Raw genomic sequence first — 20,997 nt, forward strand, 5'->3', positions numbered from 1 at the left:
TGAACCTGCAGTAATTGCAGGCTACTGTGTTCTAATAACAGGCTTCTTAACAGCCTGAGCTATCCCGGCCCTTGAAGACCTTGAAGGTCTTCTAGTCCAAGTCCCTTCTCAAGCAGGAAACCCTGTACCATTTTAGATAAATGGCAGTCCAGTCTGTTCTTAAAAGCCTTCAGTGATGGAGCACCTACAATTTCTGAAAGCAAGCTGTTCTATTGGTTAATTGTCCTTGCGGTTAGGAAGTTTCTCCTTAATACCAGATTGCTTCTGTCCTTGATTAGTTTCCATCCATTGTTTCTTGCCTTGCTTTGCCTTGCCTTGTGGTATTTTGGAAAATAAGTTGACCCCCTCTTCTTCATGGCAACTCCTCAAATACTGGAATACTGCTATTATGCCACCCCTAACCTTTCTTTTCTCCAGACTAGCTATACCCAGTTCCTGCAACCGTTCTTTATATGTTTTAGTCTCTAGGTCTTTAATCATCCTAGCTGCTATTCTCTGTGCTTTTTCCAAAGTCTCAACAGCTTTTTTGTAATGTCCCCAAATGTTTTAATTACATTTTTCTAATTACGTTTTTACATTTAGTTTAATTAAATTTTATAATATCCCCAAAGGGTTAATGTAGGCCAGTTTCTCTTGACATCCCTTTGAATCTTTCTGTAGCCCTAGATCAATAATCTGGCTGTGTCCCCAGAAATCTCTTTTAATAGAGATGACCAGAGCTGAATTTGCAAAGCTAGGAGGCACAATTGTGCCAGGCTTTCACAAGGTATGGCTGGGTCTTTGAAATGAGTGGTTGGATCAGTAGTTTTCATCCTAGTAATAAGTAAAAATATATCTCTACGTATTCACATTAATGGGGCCACTAATTTCAGTGTGTGTGTGGGGGGGGGAAGCTAAACTGATATATGTGGGCAATGAGAAGAAAAAGTCAGATGGACATTTTACAGTTGAGCATCTCCAAATCTTAAAGATGCTTTGATCTGGCTCCTTTTGCAGTGAGGTTTTTGCTTGGTTGGGTGATTTAAATTCTTGTATTTTATTCAACCTTTCTCTAAAGCAGCAGTCCAGAGCTTCCACTAACTGAAAAATGGGTTCTCTCGTATGGGGATTCAAAAAAGTTACTAATGAGCTGCATTTGTTGCATTTATTGCATTTGTGCAACCTGCCTTATTACAGCTCTCATCATTACAAAATTGGTGAGGCTGTGTTACAGTTTAACATATCAGGAAAGCCTGAGATTTTGATAAAAAAGTTAACTTTTTATCCTCTATTACATCCTCTATAAAGTTCTTCATGATTCATGATTCTGATTTCCTTCTAGGATTGAAAGCTTCATCGGTCAACTTACGGACCCTTCCAGGAGATGGATCCCGTCTGACCCCTACCTCTTCTGATTGGCTGAACTCAACCTGGACCTACAGTGCCAATGACTCTGCCATTGGGGTAGGAGGTAAAGGACTAGATTGGAAGGGGCATATTATACTGTGAAGCTGTTATATGCTACATTTTTTTTTATTTTGTCACAACATCATACAAAAAGATTATATAGTATATAAACATATATATGAGTAAATGTTAGGAGGTATAAGCATATATATATATAGGAAGAAGAAAAGAAAAACAATAGGACAGGAACGGTAGGCACGTTTGTGCGCTTATGCACGCCCCTTATATAAACAGATTCTTTGACACTGTAGATTTGCCCTGGACCAAGGAACCCATTCTAGTTATGCCTGCTAAGAGAATCAGGGTGCCTTTAAACTTAACAATATTTGAAAGAGGGAATTCGAAGCAGAGAATTCATTCGCAAGATGAAATGTAGTTAATCCTTTTTCCTATCTGTTTCTTTCTTCTGAATCTAGGGTGAACCAACTGTATGTACCATTGGTTGGCATGTATCTTCAGACTCATTTTCTTAGAAGAATCATCAGATCACAGTGCTTAAAACTGCCCCTGCCTGATTTTGCTCTCATAATAGGCATAATAGATGAGGCATACCAAGGTTTAACCAACATTTTTTTTTTGCATTCTTTAAGCCTTTTAAAGCCTTCCAGGCTTGGAAAAATGTAAAGGGGATTTCAATCCCTCCTCTAGTGACAGTATATAGTCTTTGTTGTTATATATATAACTATATATATAACTATATATATAACTATATATATATATATATAACTATATATATATATATATAACTATATATATATATATATATATATATATATATATATATATATATATATATATATATATATATATATATATATATATATATATATATATATATATATATATATATATATATATATATATATATATATATATATATATATATATTTATACAATATATTTATACAATATACAAAATATATTTATAAAAATATAAATAACCCTCCCCTAGGTTTGTCCAGAGCTAAAAATATCCATCTTCTTCCTATCATAATTTTATTTTTATTCAAAAGAAAGTTAAAATACAAAACTTCAAAAATAAAAATCCAAAAAAGGACAAAAAACACAAAACAATCAAGACATTTAAAAAGTCCATCAAAAATTTTTTTTAAAAAAACCCCAACACATACAAACATATTATCGCCCATAACTGAATATTGATTAATACATTAATGCATCCTATCCATCTTCAGTATCTTGAAGATGCATGGACTTCAAAGTCCAGAATTCCCCAGCCAACAGCATCGGCTGTAGAATTCTGGGAGTTGAAGTCCATGCATCTTCAAGTGGCCAAGATTGAGAGATACTGTTCTAAGCTGAGCACTCTTTCAGCATTTTCTTCCACAGTGATGATGATGTTTGGATATTTTCAAGGCTGATAATTTGGAATGGAGCAACAAGCATGGATGGAAAGCAGATCCCCAACCTTGCATTCTCCCTATTGATTCTTTGCAGAATTTCTCTTTCCCATAAATAGTTCCTGGCTGAAAAAAAGAAATAGAAACCCACTGGGGAGCCCTAAAACTTATTCCAAAAGTATCTAAAACATATTTTTCAAATAGAGAAAAGGAACATTTGAGGAATGGGTTCTTTTCACGTTTTTATACAAACCATTCCTTCTTCTGCCGATTATGAATTGAAGCAAGGCTATCTACAGGTAGTCTTTGACTTAGGACCCCAATTGAGTCCAAAATTTTGCTTCTTAAGTAAGACATTTGTTAAGTGAGTTTGCCCCAATTTACCATCTTTCTTGCCACAGTTGTTAAGTGAATCACTGCAGTTGTTAATTAAGTTGTTAAGTGAATATGGTTGTTAAGTGAATCTGGCTTCCCCATTAACTTTGCTTGTCAGAAGGTTACAAAAGGTGATCACATGACCTTGGGAAACAACAATGGTCATACGTTATGGAACAGCTGCCAAAAATCTGAATTTTGATCACATGGGGATGCTACAAAGTTGTAAATGTGAAAAATGGCTATAAGTAACTTTTTTCAATGCTGTTGTAATTTTGAATTCACTAAATGAACTGTTATAAGTCGAGGACTATCTGTATTCTCTTGTTGCCACATATTTGGAACGTGTATTTTTCTAAATGAGTTCATACCAGGTAGTTCTCAACTTGCGACCAGTCGGTTAGCAACTATTTGAAGTTACAATAGACCTACCAGAAGGGGCTACTTATGACCAGATTCAAAGTTCTGATGATTATCCCCCCATATATGGTCATGTAACACAATTTTGCGTGCTCAGCAACCAGGTTGCATTTATGGATTTTGCATAAACCATGATTGTATTTATGGATTTTGCATAAACCATGATTTTGCCAAAACCCAGTATTTACTTTTGGTTTTTGGCCAAACCGCACCCATAGTAAACCATTGCTTCACTAAATGACCACAATGTTTCGCTCAATGTCTAGAGCAAAAAAAGGTCATAAAATCAGATTAGTTTTGTAACAGATCCTTTTTTTTACAACTGTCATGACTTATGACCATGATGGCAGCTCCATTACGGTCATAAATCAAGGACTGCCTGTAAAGGAATATTTGAAAGAAAATATGTAATTATTTAAATATCTAGTGCTCTGTAAAATTAGATGCAGGATAAACAACAACAACAAAAAACCACACTGAAAAGGGATATAATCATTGTAAACAGGTAATCATGTTATGGAAAAGAAACAGGTTGATGTGCAGCTCAATTTTTCCTAATATGGTCTCTCTCCAGATGTGCTAGCACAGCAACTTCCCTAATTCTGAGACTGTCTGGTCAGCTTGTGGAACTGGGGCATCACAGTCTTACAATGGACCACTGCAGCAATGTTTCTCAACCTTGGCATCTTGGAAATGTGTGGACTTTTCAACTCCCAGAACTCCCCAGCCTGGGAGTTTTCAAATTGCCAGGATTGAGAAACATTGCACTAGAGGTTATCTCTTACTCTCATTCTGATATTTATTTTGTTCTATTTTATTGTTTTTACAAATAACTCAGGATGGCAAATATATTCAACACACCTTCCTCTTGCTTTTTCCCACAAGGACAACCCTGTGAGGTGGGTTGGGCTGAGACGGACCCAAAATCATCCAGCTGGCTTTCATGGTTAATGTGGTACTTGAACTCACAATTTCCTGCTTTCTAGCCTTAACCATTGAATCAAACTGGCTCCCGATGCACTTTATATGCATATATACTTTATATATAGGGATGCGGTGGTTCAGGGGCTAGGACGTTGAGCTTGTCGATCGAAAGGTCGGCAGCTCAGTGGTTCGAATCCCTAGTGCTGCCGTGTAATGGGGTAAGCTCCCGTTACTTGTCCCAGCTTCTGCCAACCTAGCAGTTTCGAAAGCACTTAAAATGCAAGTAGAAAAAATAGGGACCACCTTTGGTGGGAAGGTAACAGCGTTCCGTGCACCTTTGGCATTGAGTCATGCCGGCCACATGACCACGGAAACGTCTTCGGACAGCGCTGGCTCTTTGGCTTTGAAACGGAGATGAGCACCGCCCCCTAGAGGCAGCAACGACTAGCATGTATGTGCGAGGGGAACTTTTACCTTTACCTATACTTTATATACATATAAAGTACATACGTATATAAAGTATATATGTATATAAGTACTGTTTGTACTCCAAGTTGGGTGAATGAACACATCCAGGGTCCTAGCAGATAACCTCTTATATGGGACAAGATTTTGAATCTATTGCATGGGAAAATAACAAAAGCAAGATAAATCAGGTCTCTGTGCAAGAAAACAGGGCACAGTGAATGCAATGTTAGCAAGTTCGTAGCTATATGCTTATTTGGCACACCTTTTACTGCTGCCTTTATGGGAATGGGAAAAGTGATTTGGAAAACTTCCTTTTTGGCTTCTGTTCAGCCTCTGCCTTACCTGACTTCAGTTCTACTAAGTGTTGCTCTGCCAGTTTCAAATCTGTCAGTTAAGCCAGAGGGACTAAGAAGAGCACACCAAGCCGAAGCCAAAAATTTTCAGCTTGGCATATACTTCCATGACGCAGTCAAAGGAGAATGGAATGCATGCTGTCAATAAAAGGGGCCTTCCTTTGGCTACATTTCTGGTTGGCTTGGGTTCATGCAAACCTGCATGTGTGTATATATACATACCATACATAGAAGTATTTTGGGTGACACATATTTTCATAGCGAGTATCTCCATTTCTGAAATTTGTGCCACGTTCTTAGAACATTGGCATCAGTAAATTACTCCTCTTGTCCATCAGGCTAACTGGGATTTTATATAATTGGGTGTCATCTTCTAGCCTTCTGCCTCCTCCAGAATAATGAGGTTGCTGCTCTGCATTATCTACCTCATGTGGAAGACATTGGTACTATTCAATAGATTAAATTTGGCACCACCTAGTGGCAGACGCTTTGCAATTACAGAGAGGCCAATGAAGGGTCTTAAAACTGCCCCAGTTAAGCCAAAGTGAACCTGGCTTGGAATTCTGTGATCACTTCTTCTTCTTTTTTTTTAGTGGCAGGAAATTAGGGGTCTTGAGTTCCAATACATTTAGAAGGCACCAGGTTGAGGAGGGCTGTTGTGTTTAGCATGATTAATGGTTCAACATTTGTTGAACACCCATTGATTTCTTCTGTTCTTTTGTGACACAGCTTGGGTGATGTACTCGGCCACAGGCACCTTCATCTTAGCTATCATCATTGTCTCATATCATTTGCGCAAGAGGTAGGTTCAAGCTGACTTGGAGATGTTGTGTAATTTGTTGTTCCAATTTCTTGGAGGAATGGAAGTCCAGGCATCCTTGCTTGGAACAAGGAGTGGTGGCTTCCCTTCCTGTTTTGCAGGATGAAAGGGAATAAATTTTGGAAAAAGTAAGTTAAGGCCCAAGATTGAAAACAAGGTGTGTGAAGGCTGCACAAGTACAGGCTAATTCCCTGAGGCCCATGAAAGAAAAGTTGTCATCAAGCACATAAGTCCTCGACTTATGACCACTTATGACTTAAAATGGTAAGTGAGCACTTGTCTACCCTAGACAAATTCAAATCATCCAAGATTCTGAAGGAACTGGCAGATAAGATCTCAAAACCATCAAATCATATCTTTCAAAAACCCTGGAGTTCCTGGGAACTGCCAGAGGACTGAAAAAGCATTTATGTAGTTCCCATCTTCAAAAAATGGGGGGGAAAAGATCCAAGAAATTACAGACCTAGTAGCCTGACCTCAATACCAGGGAAGATTCTGGAAAAGATAATCAAGCAACGAATCAGCAAACACCTAGAAGCAAACAAAGTAGTAACCAAAAGCCAACATGGGTTTGTCAAAAAAGAGGTCATGCCAGACTAATCCTATTGCATTCTTTGACAAAGTGACAAAATTAGTGGACCAGAGGAATGCTGTCAATATAATTTACTTGGACTTCAGTAAGGCATTTGATAAAGTAGACCATAACCTACTACTAGATAAAACAGAAAAATGTGGGTTAGACAGCATCACCGCCAGATGGATTCATAACTGGCTGACAAACCGCACTCAATGTATAGTCCTCAATGGAACTACATCTACATGGAGGGAAGTATGCAGTGGAGTACCCCAAGGCTCTGTTTTAGGCCCAGTACTCAGGGGTGAAATCTAAAAATTTTCCCTACCGGTTCTGTGGGCGTGGCTTAATTGGTGGGCATGGCTTGGTGGTCAGATAACTGGGTGGACATGGCCAATAACAATAAATAATAAAAATAATAAACAAAGTATAAAAAACAGTAAGAGGTACCAAAAACCAACTTTCACACTTTACACACACACAACACAACACAACACAACTGACTCACACACAATGTAAAAGCAGTTGCACTTCACACTTCACACAGCCACAAAAAACTCAAAAACCAACTTTCACACTTTACACACACACACCACAACTGACCCACCCACCCATACACACACACACACACACACACACACAAAATGCCATGTACAGCTTTCTGAGATTTTGTGTGTTTGTGTAGTTAGAGTGAAACACTACAGAAACGCACCAAATCTCAGAAAGCTGCATAAATATTTTATTTTATTATTTTATTTTATTTTATTTTGGACTTCAATTCCCAGAGTTCCTCAGCCAGCAAAGCCAGCCAGCATTAGTTGATCACTGAGGAAATAGATTAGCTAAGCAATTGATTCTGTCTGGGCTGAAAGTGAAACTGCTTTCGGGCTGGAAAAAAGCCATGCGTTCATCAGTAATCAGGTAAGTGCCTTAGAATCTCTACTCTTACTTGTAGAAAACATGTTTTCTACAAGTAACAGTACAAGTAAGGTTCTGCTGATGAGGAACTCAGGTGAGATCGCCAGAGGAGACTTTAAACATTTTTAAAAAAAAGTTTAAAGGCTCTGCCGATCTCAGCTGAGGAGCGGGATCCTCAAAGGCTTTTTTTACTTTTAAAGACATGTTTCGGCTGAAGAAAAACCGGCTTTTAAAAGTAAAAAAAAAAAAACACCCTCTGCTGATGGTGCGGCTCAGCAGAGGTGGGGGGGGGGCAGGGATTTTTGCTACTGGTCCTCCGAACCAGCAGTCGCCATTGCTATCAGATCGCACGAGCCAGTCCGAACTGGGAGCATTTCACCTCTGCCAGTACTCTTCAACATCTTCATCTTCATCATTTGGGCGAGGGGCTAGATGGGGAACTCATCAAATTTGCAGACAACACCAAACTAGCAGGAATAGCCAACACTCCAGAAGATAGGCTTAAGATACAAAAGGATCTTGACAGACTTGAACATTGGGTGCTATCTAACAAAATGAAATTCAATGGTGAAAAAAGTAAGGTTCTACATTTAGGCAAGAAAAACAAAACACATAGGTTTTGTTATGTGGTACCTCGCTCAACAATAGTAGTGTGAGAGGGATCCTGGAGTCCTAGTGGACAACCATTTAAATATGAACCAGCAGTGTGCAGCAGCTGCTAAAAAAGCCAACACAGTTCTGGGCTGCATAAACAGAGGGATAGAATCAAGATCCCGTGAAGTGTTAGTACCACTTTATAATGCCTTGGTAAGGCCACACTTGAATACTGCATCCAGTTTTGGTCGCCACGATGTAAAAAAGATGTTGAAACTCTGGAAAGAGTGCAGAGAAGAGCAACAAAGATAATTAGGGGACTGGAGGCTAAAACACATGAAGAACGGTTGCAGGAACTGGGTATGTCTATTTTAATGAAAAGAAGGACTAGGGTGACATGATAGCAGTGTTCCAATATCTCAGGGGCTGCCACAAAAAAGAGGGAGTCAAGCTATTCTCCAAAGCACCTGAGGGTAGGACAAGAAGCAATGGATGGAAGCTAGTCAGGGGGAGAACTAAGGAGAGATTTCCTAACAGAACAATTAATCAGTGGAACAACTTGTCTCCAGAAGTTGTGAATATTCCAACACTGGAAGTTTTTAAAAGGAGGTTGGAGGTCCATTTGTCTGAAATGGTATAGGGAGCAGGGGGTTGGACTAGAAGACCTTCAAGGTCCCTTCCAACGCTGTTATTCTGTTCTGTTATTTTGACTCTGTGCGATGTATTCACGCAAGTTATTGTGGATACTTTTGCTATAGTTGTGTTAAACCCAAGTTTAGCATTTTCAAAACAAGCATCTTAGTTACACAATCATTTTGCCTCATTCATGGAACTTCAGGTATGTAGAAATTGTTGCTTCTTTTTGTAATCTTCAAACGCTTTCTCACCTACCTAAAACAAACAAAACTTCTTAGCTTTGCTAAGAAGAAAAGGACAGATTGTAGGCAGTCCTCAACTTATGACTACAACTGAGCCCAAAATCCCTGTTGCTAAGTGAAACATTTATTTTGAGCTTTGCCCCATTTTACGACCTTTCTTGCCACAGTTGTTAAGTGAATCACTACAGTTGTTAAGTTAATAACACAGTTGTTAAGTTAATAACACAGTTGTTAAGTGAACCACTACAGTTGTTAAGTTAATAACACAGTTGTTAAGTGAATCTGGATTCTCCCATTGACTTTGCTTCCAGAAGCTGTCTGGGAAGTTTACAAATGGTTATCATGTGACGTCAGGACAGTGCATCTGCCATAAATATATGCCAGTTGCCAAGTGCCCAAATTCTGATCATGTGGCCAACGGTCATAAATATGAAAAGTGGTTAAATCACTTTTTTTGGTGTCATTATAACTTCGAATAGTCACTAAACAAACGGTTATAAGTCAAGGACTACCTGTAACTGCATGATATATGGAATTTGAGACCCTCGGTTTAGAAGCATGCTTTATCAGCTATAGCAAAAATGTGGAAATCAATTGGTGTCACTGATTTAATTTAGCTTCATATGAACTGGGTCCATTATCCTCCTCATCCAGGTATATATTGTCTTGATTGGCCTGATGGAACTGGTAGTTCAAGTACTATGAGGAGACCTAGTTTGAATGGGCAACCAGCATAGCCCCAGGACCTTTCCCCACTCCTGGGTTAAAGTGCTGCCCACCCGTTTTTACCTGAGTCAGCACAGAGGGGAAAGTAGTTGAGGAAACGGTCTAGAGGGGGCAGTAAATGTTGACCAACATTTGGCCAACATTTACTGCCTCACCAGGGCCATTCCCTCAGCTATTTTTGGTATCTATTATCTTGGTTGCATCTGTCAAAGCTGCTGCTGAATGGCCTTGTTTTGATTCACGAATGGGGCAATTGTTACAGGCAAGGCGATAAGTTGTCTCCATTTGAATATGTGACCTGGGGTCTGGGAAATCATCTTGCACGTGGGGGTCAAATTCGCGGCAGCGTCGTGTGACATATTGGGACTTTTCCCCCCTTGGCTAAGCTGGGCGAGGCCAGCACATGATGCATTCAGCCCGTGGGCCATGAGTTTGACATCCCTGATCTAGCAAGATGGTGGGTGCAAGCCGTGCAAACGAATTCAATCCCTTTCTACCTATTTGTGGCATTTATGAATGTGTAAAAGGGGGGGGGGGCTTTGATTGTGAGGAGCCCTGGTGACGCAGTGGTTAGAATGCAGTATTGCAGGCTGACTCTGCTCACTGCCAGGAGTTTGATCCTGACCAGCTCAAGGTTGACTCACCCTTCCATCTTTCCGAGGTCAATAAAATGAGGATCCAGATTGTTGGGGACAATATGCTAACTCTGTAAACCGCTTAGAGAGTCCTACAAAGCACTATGAAGTGGTATATAAGTCTTAAGTGCTATTCCTAAGTCCAGCTGTGAGGCCATCTTGCCTCTTTTGGCCCTGCCTTGTAGAAATTTTGTGTACGATTTGGTTTCTGTTCTGTAGGCTGATACTTCTACCCTACTCCATTTGGCATTTCCCAAATCAAAATAATGTAAAATAAATGAACAAATAAATGAATGAATGGAAGACATCAGGATAGAAATAGTCTCAGGAATGAAACTGCAGGTAGCTATGTCCTGTAGAGAAAAGATCTGATAGACTAATTGTTGAGCAACTTCCAGAAGAGAAGACAAATGATTAAAACAGACAAATATAGGGAAACTAGCAAATAAGCACCAGAAGCCCAGTTCAGCTTCCTTCTTTCTTCTCTGCATGAAGAAAAGCAAGACTTCTGCATGCTAAAATAAAGACATGTTTCAGGATACAGCTAAAACAAGCAGAGATAAACATATCCCCACCTTCTCTTTCCTAGAAAATACTGGAAGGTGGCTGTCCTCTATTCTCCTTTTTTGAGGTCAGCCTCAGATTTTTTTTGGTATCTATTTATTTTGGTATCTGCTCCAGGAAGTAATGGGTATGAAAATCAGAATAACAGAATAACAGAGTTGGAAGGGATCTTGGAGGTCTTCCAGTCCAACCCTCTGCTCAAGCAGGAGACCTTATACCATTTCAGGCAAATGGATTATCCAATCTCTTCTTAAAAACCTCCAATGTTGGAGTACTCACAATTTCTGGAAGCAAGTTGTTCCACTGATTAATTGTTCTGACTGTTACCACAAGTGAAAGAAATCTCTTTGGCTCATGGCGAATGAAAGAAGACTCACCTACTCAGGGATGAAATGCTACCGGTTTGCACCTGTTCAGGAGAACCGGTAGTGATAAAAACTACCGGTTCAGGCAAACCGGTAGTAAAAAAATGCTTTAAAAAGGTTAAAAAAAAAGTTCTGATGATCGCGTGGCACAGCTGTGCCACGTAAACGTCGGAATCTTTTAAAAACTTTTTAAAGCATGTTTTATTACCTACTCGCCGGAACTGGTAGTAAAAAAATGGTTTAAAAAAGAAAAAATGGTTCTGAGGATCACACAACACAGCTGATTGTCAATTGTCAATCAGCTGTGCCGCATGATCGTTGGAACCTTTTTTTTTTTACTTTTTTAAAGCATTTTTTTACTACTGGTTCCGGCAAATAGGTAGTAAAAAATGCTTTAAAAAAGAAAAAAAAAGTTGGCCACACCCACCCAGTCACATGACTCTCACCAAGCCACGTCAACAGAACCAGTAGCAACAAATTTTATATTTCACCAGAGATGACCCAACAGGTGACATCTCCCCCCCCCCCCGGCCTAAGTTATAGCCAAACTCACTTAGTTCAAAGAACTAAGCATTAATAAAGAGGACTGAGCATTAAAGGCTGAGATGGAGGATGAAAAATGATCAGAGGAGGCATACCAATATCCCTCCAAACTCCTCTGGTTGTCATATCAGCAACCGGTCAATTGACCTTATCTCCAAGATAATGGATAACCCAAAGCTGTCAATTTTACATTTTGAAGCTGGTTTGTTTATAGGGAAAAAGACAACTAAAGGCAATTTAGAAATGTACAGATAGTCCGTGTTTAGTTCCCATATTGCGACCCACAATTCAATTGTTAAACTAAGTGGTCTCTAAGTAAAATTCCCATTATGCTTATAATCTTATTTCAGTTCTCCTTTGCTTTACAGACCTGCAAAGGTAAAAAAATGCAAAGACTCGTGCCAATTATATTTTCATCACCATTGCAATAGTGAATGGCTGCTAAACAAGATAGTTGTTAAACAAATCTACCTGTATAACCAACTGCCTGGGAAAGTGATGAAATGTGATTTTCATGATGTGCTCTGTGAGGGGCATTGGGCATGATTGTGTGGCTATTGCTGACGTCTTGCTATCAGAGCTAGCTGGCCATGTCACCTGTTTCTCTCTCTTTTCCAGGTCTTGCCTTTTTGTACAAAAGAAGACGGGGAATTCTTTAGTCCCATTCTCCTCCAAAGGGCCACGGAACCGTTGCCAATGTCTCGGGGGTGAGGCATGGGCTGTAGCCTACCGACACACCCGTGTGGTAATCTGCACAACGCGTGGGGCCCCCCACCACCGTCCCCTGCACAATGGGAGTGGAGTTGCCGGGGGAGACGACGAGACGTCCTCCGACTGCTCATGCCTGTGCCACAGCTATGAGAACCTTTCTTCTACCAACCAGTCCTCTCTCAAATCTCTCATCTCCACCATCTGAGGAGCTCAGATCCTGCAGTTTGTGACTTTTGCTGTCAGACAGTTAAAGTGGATTTTCCTTTGTTCATTAGGGACAAAAACACTGGGGCCTTACAGTGTTTAGCCACTCAAGACAAGCGGCTGTGGCTGTATGACGTAGTGGAAGTCGAGGCTTTTAGTTGAGAAACAAATTCCAGAAAGCCAAAGGTCACTGGGTAGCAAGGCTCCGTAACAATATCCCCCACATCACAGCTTTCTTTGAGGCAGGAAAAGCCTGAGGGAGTGGAGACGCTCTTGCCATGTCTCCCTGGGGAAGGCATGTCAACTTAATTTAATCTCAAAGCAGCCTTTATGGTACTGGGATTTTATAAAAAGGTCCTGTTGGACAAAGAGGACTGGTAGAAACTCCCATCATGCCAGAAATATTCCCCAATGGCATTTTGGAGTAATGTAGGTTTGTGTGACAACACACTTGTTCCTTATAACCGATGGAAGGGGGAAAACTTTGGAAGGAATGGAGGCCTGGGTATAGTATGCTTGATGAATTTTTGGACACTGACTAGGGAAAACCAGTTCTCATGTTGTGGTTGTATCATCAGTGAGACATTTAGCTGCAAACAGTCCGAAGACCTCGAGATCCATGGAAACATTATTTACTTGGCTTCAGGGAATTTTGTAGACACACCAAAGAATGAGGAAAAGGAAAACTAGCTGTCCTTTGTTCCACAGATACAGGATGGATTTTGGAACTCGAAGCCTTCATTAAATTATTTTCATATTGGCAAGGATGCTTCTGTGTTATAAGTCATCAGCTCTGTTGGGTTGTGTTCAGAGCTTGATAGATTTTCTGCTTCCCTGGACTGAGTAGGAGATACACTGGATTGTCCATTTTTCATTGAACATGGCTCATTTCTGTGAGTATTTTGTCATTAGTTGTGGGGAACCAAGTGATCTTGAATAAGAGGACAGGTTCTGGAAGAAAGTGAGGAACATTGGTACTTTCTCCTGACTTTTGCTAATCTGGTTTCAGATTCCTGGTTTCCTACTGGACCTGCAGTGTGTTTGGGAGGTAAGGTGTGGTGGGGCTATCCGTAAGGCTCTGTGAGTCCTGTAGCTGTAGCCAAGGCTTGGATGGCTATGCATCTATGCTGTTCTTTTTTTTTAAAAAAAGGTACAGAATACAGGGTGGCAACCAAAATCCTTAGGAGCCTTGAGCAATTCCCAAATAAGGTTACTTTTTTTACAACGTTGGGATGAATTTCATGAGGAGGAGGAGGTGAGCAAGACAGGCAATGATTGTATAAAATTATGCAGAATAATCATCAATAGTAGAACATGAGTACATGCAGTGAAAGTGAACTGATATAAGAAATACCAACTTTCTTCTTGTCACAAAGCAAATTCTAGCTAATGGGACAGAATCTGCCGCATACAAATAGTGTGTTATTTTATTGAATCATAGACTAGATTGGTGGTGATGAGGCTGTTTGCAGGTCCGTGTGCCAAATTCTTTCAGTGTTCCTTCCCTAGTCATAATGGTTGCCAGCGCAGAATTGTTTAAAAGAAGAGGACAGCATAATCTCCTTTTCATTTCCTATTTGGAGTACACAGTAGCATCTGGTTAGCCACAAAGTGAAACAGGATCCAGAACAACTCTGCCATTGATTTAATGCAGTGTGTTTCAAACTTGGCAATTTTAAGATGACTGGACTTCAACTTCCATGCTGGCTAGAGGATTTTGGGAGTTGAAACCCACATATCCTAAAATTGCCCAGTTTGAAAAACCCGATGTAGCTTATCAGGTTTTTTTTTTTAAATAATGTACTATCTTTAAGAGAGAGCAAGAGAAGACCTTATTCTTTCAACATCTATAAAAGTCAGATTTTTGGAGTGTGATCCACTGGTTATTGTAATTCTTCAACTAAGAATGGAATTGGGGGGGAGGGGTGTCTGCTCCAGCTATTAACTTCAAAACAATATCCCCTAGTTCAGGGGTGTCAAACTCGATTTCATTGAGGGCCGCATCAGGGTTGTGTGTGATCTCAAGGGGTTGGGTGGGCATGGCCAGCTCAACATCACTCATGTTGGGGGCACCTGTGTTGGCCTGAGCGTTCTGCCAGCAAAAACGAAGCTTGGGAGGGACGCGCATAGCACTCCCGAGCTCCGTTTTCACTGGCAGAGAGTGGCAGGAGGCCGTTGCACCCGAAAACGGAGCTCAGGTAGGCCACACACCGGCAGAGGTGATGCAAGCCAGTCCTTCCCTGTTTCCAGGGCAGCGCTACCATATCAAAGGACCCCGTGGGCTGGATTTGGCCCACAAGCCTTGAGTTTGACAGACCCCTGCCCTAGATTTTTCCAACCTGGTGCCCTCCAACCGAGGTTCTCATTGTTATATGCTTTTCCCAAGGTTTAGTACAAATCAGAACAACACAACAATTACAGAAATATATTATTATAAAATTAATTGATAATTTAATAGCTGAACCTGTAAACAAAGTGAAACTAGGAATTACAGTCCTAGTACTTCTAACATATCCCAGTTTGTAAAGGATTTGTTTGAATGGGCATCCTTTTTGTGTGTCCCAGGAAGGGAACAATGCTAATTAGGGAAAACTTTTGTGTGTGTGTTGTGTGTGTGTGTGCGTGTGTGTGCGTGTGTGTGTTTAATTCGAATAGAATGTACAGAATGTTTCAGTTCCAATCATTTTAATTTCAGGATCTTCGACCTTGTTTGCACACGTGCCTTTTGTCAATATTAGGTACCAGAGACCAGTCTTTGGAATTCTTCAATGACTTGTAAGAAGACGAGTCCAGAAATTTTTAAGACTGAAAGAGAACAAGACTAAACCTAAACCTAAGACCATGACTCCGGGAGCTGTGGGCTCAGCCCTCAAGTATGTGAAAGAATAAAGAGTGCCTCTGAACTTTACTGAACAGTGAAGTGCTTTCCCTCAACCATTAGTAACTACATCAAGTGCCTAGGGCAGCACTGTAAAACAAGGGCTGGCAGATTTGTCTCTTGATGGGCCCCACCCTATGTTGGTTAGCTCTCAGTTTTAGAATCATTTTGTGGCAACTGGAAATGATTAGAAGCCACTATTTACAATTTCCTGGAAAGATGCTGAAATGGTATTCTAGGAAGTGTTGATAGCAGCCCATTGGACAGTTTTAAATACCAAACCATGCATGGAATGGGGCCCTTTCCACAAAAAGGGACCTGGGTTAATGCCCTATTCCTTCTCCATTTTTTTTTAAGGTTTGCTGAATCTCCAGGGCCTTATTTTAGAATCATTTACTACAGTCTACATTCAAATATATTAGGTATTTGTTCTGTCCTTTCAATGAATCGAATCCATATCCGAAACTTTTATCAGGCTGACTCCTCTTATCATTCTCTTGTATAAAATTAAAATTTGTTTAATTATTTAACTTATTATGAAATAATTGTGCTGCATGTATATTAAGAAAAACATAATAAAGCAGGTAGCCATTAAAATTAATTGTGTGATCTGGATATGGGCCTGGTCTGACAATACACATTGGTTTATTTGAGGGAACACCTTCATGTTCAGAAGTGAGTTTCGTATACAAAAGTAAATCTTTTTACAATGTTCCTAGTGAAATAAAAATTGTCTTCTTTTCTGGAAGACAATAGAATCTACCATACACAGGGAAAGCAATCGTCTTGCTGATATCAGCACTGTGATGGTGATGTAACACAATCAGCTGAAGAACCCAGCTGCTCCGTGAGCTTTATAAAACCATGATTCTGCTTGCATCAGGGGGAAGAGACATTTGACTTTCCTTGACCTTCAGCCAGGGAACAGAGAAGCTGATCCCCCCTCTACATCCCTGCCTCCTACCTAGCAAGTTTCTATAAACAGTTTGCAAACCCCATTTGTGTAATCAGTAGAGAGAAAGACGAGTTGATTTATCCTCCACTGAGAATGGCTTGCAAAGCCACCAAAATCTGGTATAGCAAGTTTCATATCCTGCCAATCCAGGGGTGAAATCCAAAATTTTTCTCTACCGGTTCTGTGGGCGTGGCTTGGTGGGCGTGGCATGGGAAGGATACTGCAAAATCTCCATTCCCTCCCCACTCCTGGGGAAGGATACTGTAAAATCCCTATTCCCACCCTACTCTGGGGCCAGCCAGAGGTGGTATTTGCTGGTTCTCCGAACTACTCAAAATTTCCGCTACTGGCTCTCCAGAACCTGTTAGAACCTGCTGGATTTCACCCCTGTGCCAATCCCTCAATTCCATATTATACACGTACAGCTTACATCAATGAGGTGTTCCAGATGTAGCAGAATTGCTTATATTGATAGATAAATAACCTTTATTGTCATTTTTTTACTGTTGCAGGGGTGTTCTTTTGCTATTTACCTTAGACCAGGGCTGTCAAACCCGCAGGCTGGATGCATCACGTGCTAGCCATGCCCCTGCCCAATTTAGCGAAGGGGAAAAAAGTCACGATATATATCACATGACACTGCCGTGACGACCTGAGTTTCACACCCCTGCGTTAGACTTTCTCAGTAACAGATTTCCTTTGAACAGGTCGTATCTGAAGTACATCTTTCCTCGACTCACTTTGCATTTAGAAAGGCCCCAAAGCCTATTTTATTTCAGTGGGGTTAGGACAAGAGTTTGATTGTAGACAATCACAGATGATTTTCGTGGTTGTTTTTAATAGAAATATAAGTAAATCTTGCTTAATGATTATTCATTTAGTGACTTCACAGCTATGACAGCACTGAAAAAAAAGACCTATGACTGATCCTCGCACTTACGATCATCACAGCATCCTGCAGTCACATGATCACCATTTGTGATTTTCCCAGCCAGCTTCCAACAAGCAAAGTCAATGGGGTAGTCGGTAGGGAAGGTTCCAAGTTGCACTCATGTGATGTCTCACTTAATGACCACTGTGATTTGCTTAATGGCCTGACAAAAACGATTGCAAAATTGGTTGTAGTCACATTATGACTCATTTAATGACTACTATTTAATGATGGATTTTCTTATCCCCTTTGCAGTCTTAATCTGAGTATTATCCACTATACTTTGTACACTTTTATTTATTCCCTTGGTGTGCACTACCCAGAGTATAAAAATCTATGGGGAATGGGAAGTGAAATAGAGAATAAATCAGGAATGAAATCCAGCAGGTTCTGACAGGTTCTGGAGAACCAGTAGCGGAAATTTTGAGTGGTTCAGAGAACTAGCAAATACCACCTCTGGCTGGCCCCAGAATGGGGTAGGAATAGATATTTTGCAATATCCTTCCCCCAGGAGGGAAGGGAATGGAGATTTTGCAATATCCTTCCCCTGCCACACCTACCAAGCCACACCTACAGAACTGGTAGGGAAAAATTTTGGATTTCACCCCTGGAACAAATTATATATATTGTGACATTGTGATGCAAGCCCATTACTTGTGTATTTGGGTTAGATGCTAAGATACAACTGAACAGATACTGAACATTGGCCCAGATACACTGTATGACAGTGACTGGGATAGTGTACCCTCCATTGGGCAGGATTTAAAACTGACACAATAAGGAATAAAGAAACACAATTTTTTCACATGGATAGGACTAATATAGTCAATTTGTCCTGAATGTGGGCATTTTGTGGGTGAATGGTGAAAGAACCTGTAATAAATTCATAAATTACTACATCAAAAATAAGTGAAGGAGCGCAATTCCAAACTCCATCAATTTTGTATCTTCCTTTCATATATATGGCGAATCTTCGACAGTATATGATTTGAATTCTCTCCTTTTACAATGGCAGAATATTGACAGACTAGGAGTTTCTTCTTCAAAGTCTATTTCTGCCAAACACTCACTCTGATCTCAGATAAATCATTGTCAACAATCAGCAATTTAAAGGAAATGATATGTGGTTAGACTATCACACCGGGCTGTTGGGAATATTATTGAGCCCTGACCTTTTCTGAACTTGATAGCCTATGCAAGATCAGATCTGATTAGGATTTGGAATTCCAGGCCTGTGGGTTCATCACAAAGCATCTGAAAAGAAAGCCTTATCAAACCAATTCTGTCTTGCTGAAAACTGCATGCCTGTAACATGCTTTGGCATTTTTAAAAGCACAAATAAACCTCCTAAATAAGAGGGAATGTTCTGTTAGCCCTTATTGAAGAAATCTTATAGAGTCACTCAGGCTTCAAAACTCAAAACAGTTTGCTCAGACTTTCATTTATGATGGGCAATTTGGAGACCTGCACATGCTTTCGTAGTGTTGAATTGGCTTGTTTATGGAATTTTTTTTGGAGATAATCTACATGAGAAAAAGTGTTCTACAAACAATTTAAAAATTAAATGCATCTTATAATACAAAGACCAAGAGTAGTCATAGAATCATACTGCTAGAAAGAACCTTGGAAGTTTTTAGTCCAACCCAGGGATGAAATGCTCCCAGTTCAGACTGGATTGCCCGATCCGGTAGTGATGGTGATGGGTGGTTTGGAGAAAATCCCTGCCCGCCCCCCATGCCCAGCTGAGCCACGTGATCATCAGAGATTTTTTTTTTACTTTTAAAAGCATTTTTTCTTCGGCCAAAAATGCTTTTAAAAGTAAAAACAAAGCCACTGATGATCGCGTGGCTCAGTTGGGATCCTCAGAGGAGCCTTTTAAAAGCATTTTTTTCTACAATCTCTTCAGCCAAAAAATGCTTTTAAAAGTAAAAAAAAAATCTCTGATGATCACACGGCCACGCCTACCCAGTCACATTACCCATTCAAGCCACGCCCACGGAACTGGTAGCAACAAATTTTACATTTCACCCCTGGTCCAACCCCGTACCTAAGGCAGGAATCAACAATTTGTTTAGTGTCTGTTCAAAGATATAACGACGCAGAAAAAAGTGACTTATTTTACACACTTGCTGCGGCATCCCCATGGTCATGTCATCAAAATTCAAATCCTTGGCAACTGACTCATAGAATAGAATAGAATAGAATAGAATAGAATAGAATAGAATAGAATAGAATTTTTTTTATTGGCCAAGTGTGATTGGACACACAAGGAATTTGTCTTGGTGCATATGCTCTCAGTGTACATAAAAGAAAAGATACGTTCCTCAAGGTACAACATTTACAACACAATTGATGATCAATATATCAATATAAATCATAAGGATTGCCAGCAACAAGTTATAGTCATACAGTCATAAGTGGAAAGAGATTGGTGATGGGAACTATGAAACGATTAATAGTAGTGCAGATTCAGTAAATAGTCTGACAGTGTTGAGGGAATTATTTGTTTAGCAGAGTGATGGCCTTCGGGAAAAAACTGTTCTTGTGTCTAGTTGTTCTGGTGTGCAGTGCTCTATAGCGTCGTTTTGAGGGTAGGAGTTGAAACAGTTTATGTCCAGGATGCGAGGGATCTGCAAATATTTTCACGGCCCTCTTCTTGATTCGTGCAGTATACAGGTCCTCAATGGAAGGCAGGTTGGTAGCAATTATTTTTTCTGCAGTTCTAATTATCCTCTGAAGTCTGTGTTTTTCTTGTTGGGTTGCAGAACCGAACCAGACAGTTATAGAGGTGCAAATGACAGACTCAATAATTCCTCTGTAGAATTGGATCAGCAGCTCCTTGGTATTAATGGTGGTTGCAATTTTTCAGGATCATATGATCAGCTTTTGCAAATTTCTGGCAAGCAAAGTCAATGGAGAAGCCAGATTCACTTTAGCAACCCTGTTACTAACTTGACAACTGCAATGGTTCACTTAAGGGTGGCAAGGAAGGTCGTAAAATGGGACAAAACTCACTTATCAAATATCTATCTTAACGTATATTTTGGGTCTAATTGTGGTGTAAGTGGAGGACCACCTGTATATTCTATACTGTAATAGAAATATGATATGAAATAATAATTATTAAGACCCTATAAAATAGTCTTCCTCCAAGATGTAAGACTGCTGAGGCGTTTACGCTTAACAGACTAGCGTACAGTAGTTTCCGATTAGTTAGGATTGAGACTCATGTGGCGTTAACGGTTAACCTTACACACCCTTCAGCCTTTGGAGGGCGTCTTTTGCCTGTTTCGGGCTATCTTCCGCGCGCGCCGCGCTACCCAATCACAGTCCTCCTAGGGAGGAGACCGAGGGCGT

At 40.2% G+C, this 20,997-nt stretch overlaps 1 protein-coding gene across 1 annotated transcript in view; it reads left to right on the top strand.

Moving 5' to 3' along the window:
• KREMEN2 (kringle containing transmembrane protein 2) overlaps positions 1-13,640 on the top strand; it is a 60,058-nt gene extending 46,418 nt beyond the window's left edge. Inside the window, exons 6-8 of the mRNA XM_058183895.1 lie at positions 1,322-1,450; positions 6,074-6,146; positions 12,580-13,640. Coding sequence (XP_058039878.1) covers positions 1,322-1,450; positions 6,074-6,146; positions 12,580-12,877 — 500 coding nt within the window. The 3' untranslated portion in view covers positions 12,878-13,640. The remainder of the gene's footprint in view (positions 1-1,321; positions 1,451-6,073; positions 6,147-12,579) is intronic.
• Positions 13,641-20,997: the final 7,357 nt, after the last annotated feature.

This window comes from Ahaetulla prasina, chromosome 4 (assembly GCF_028640845.1).
Source record: "Ahaetulla prasina isolate Xishuangbanna chromosome 4, ASM2864084v1, whole genome shotgun sequence".
In the NCBI taxonomy this organism is placed as follows: domain Eukaryota; kingdom Metazoa; phylum Chordata; class Lepidosauria; order Squamata; family Colubridae; genus Ahaetulla; species Ahaetulla prasina.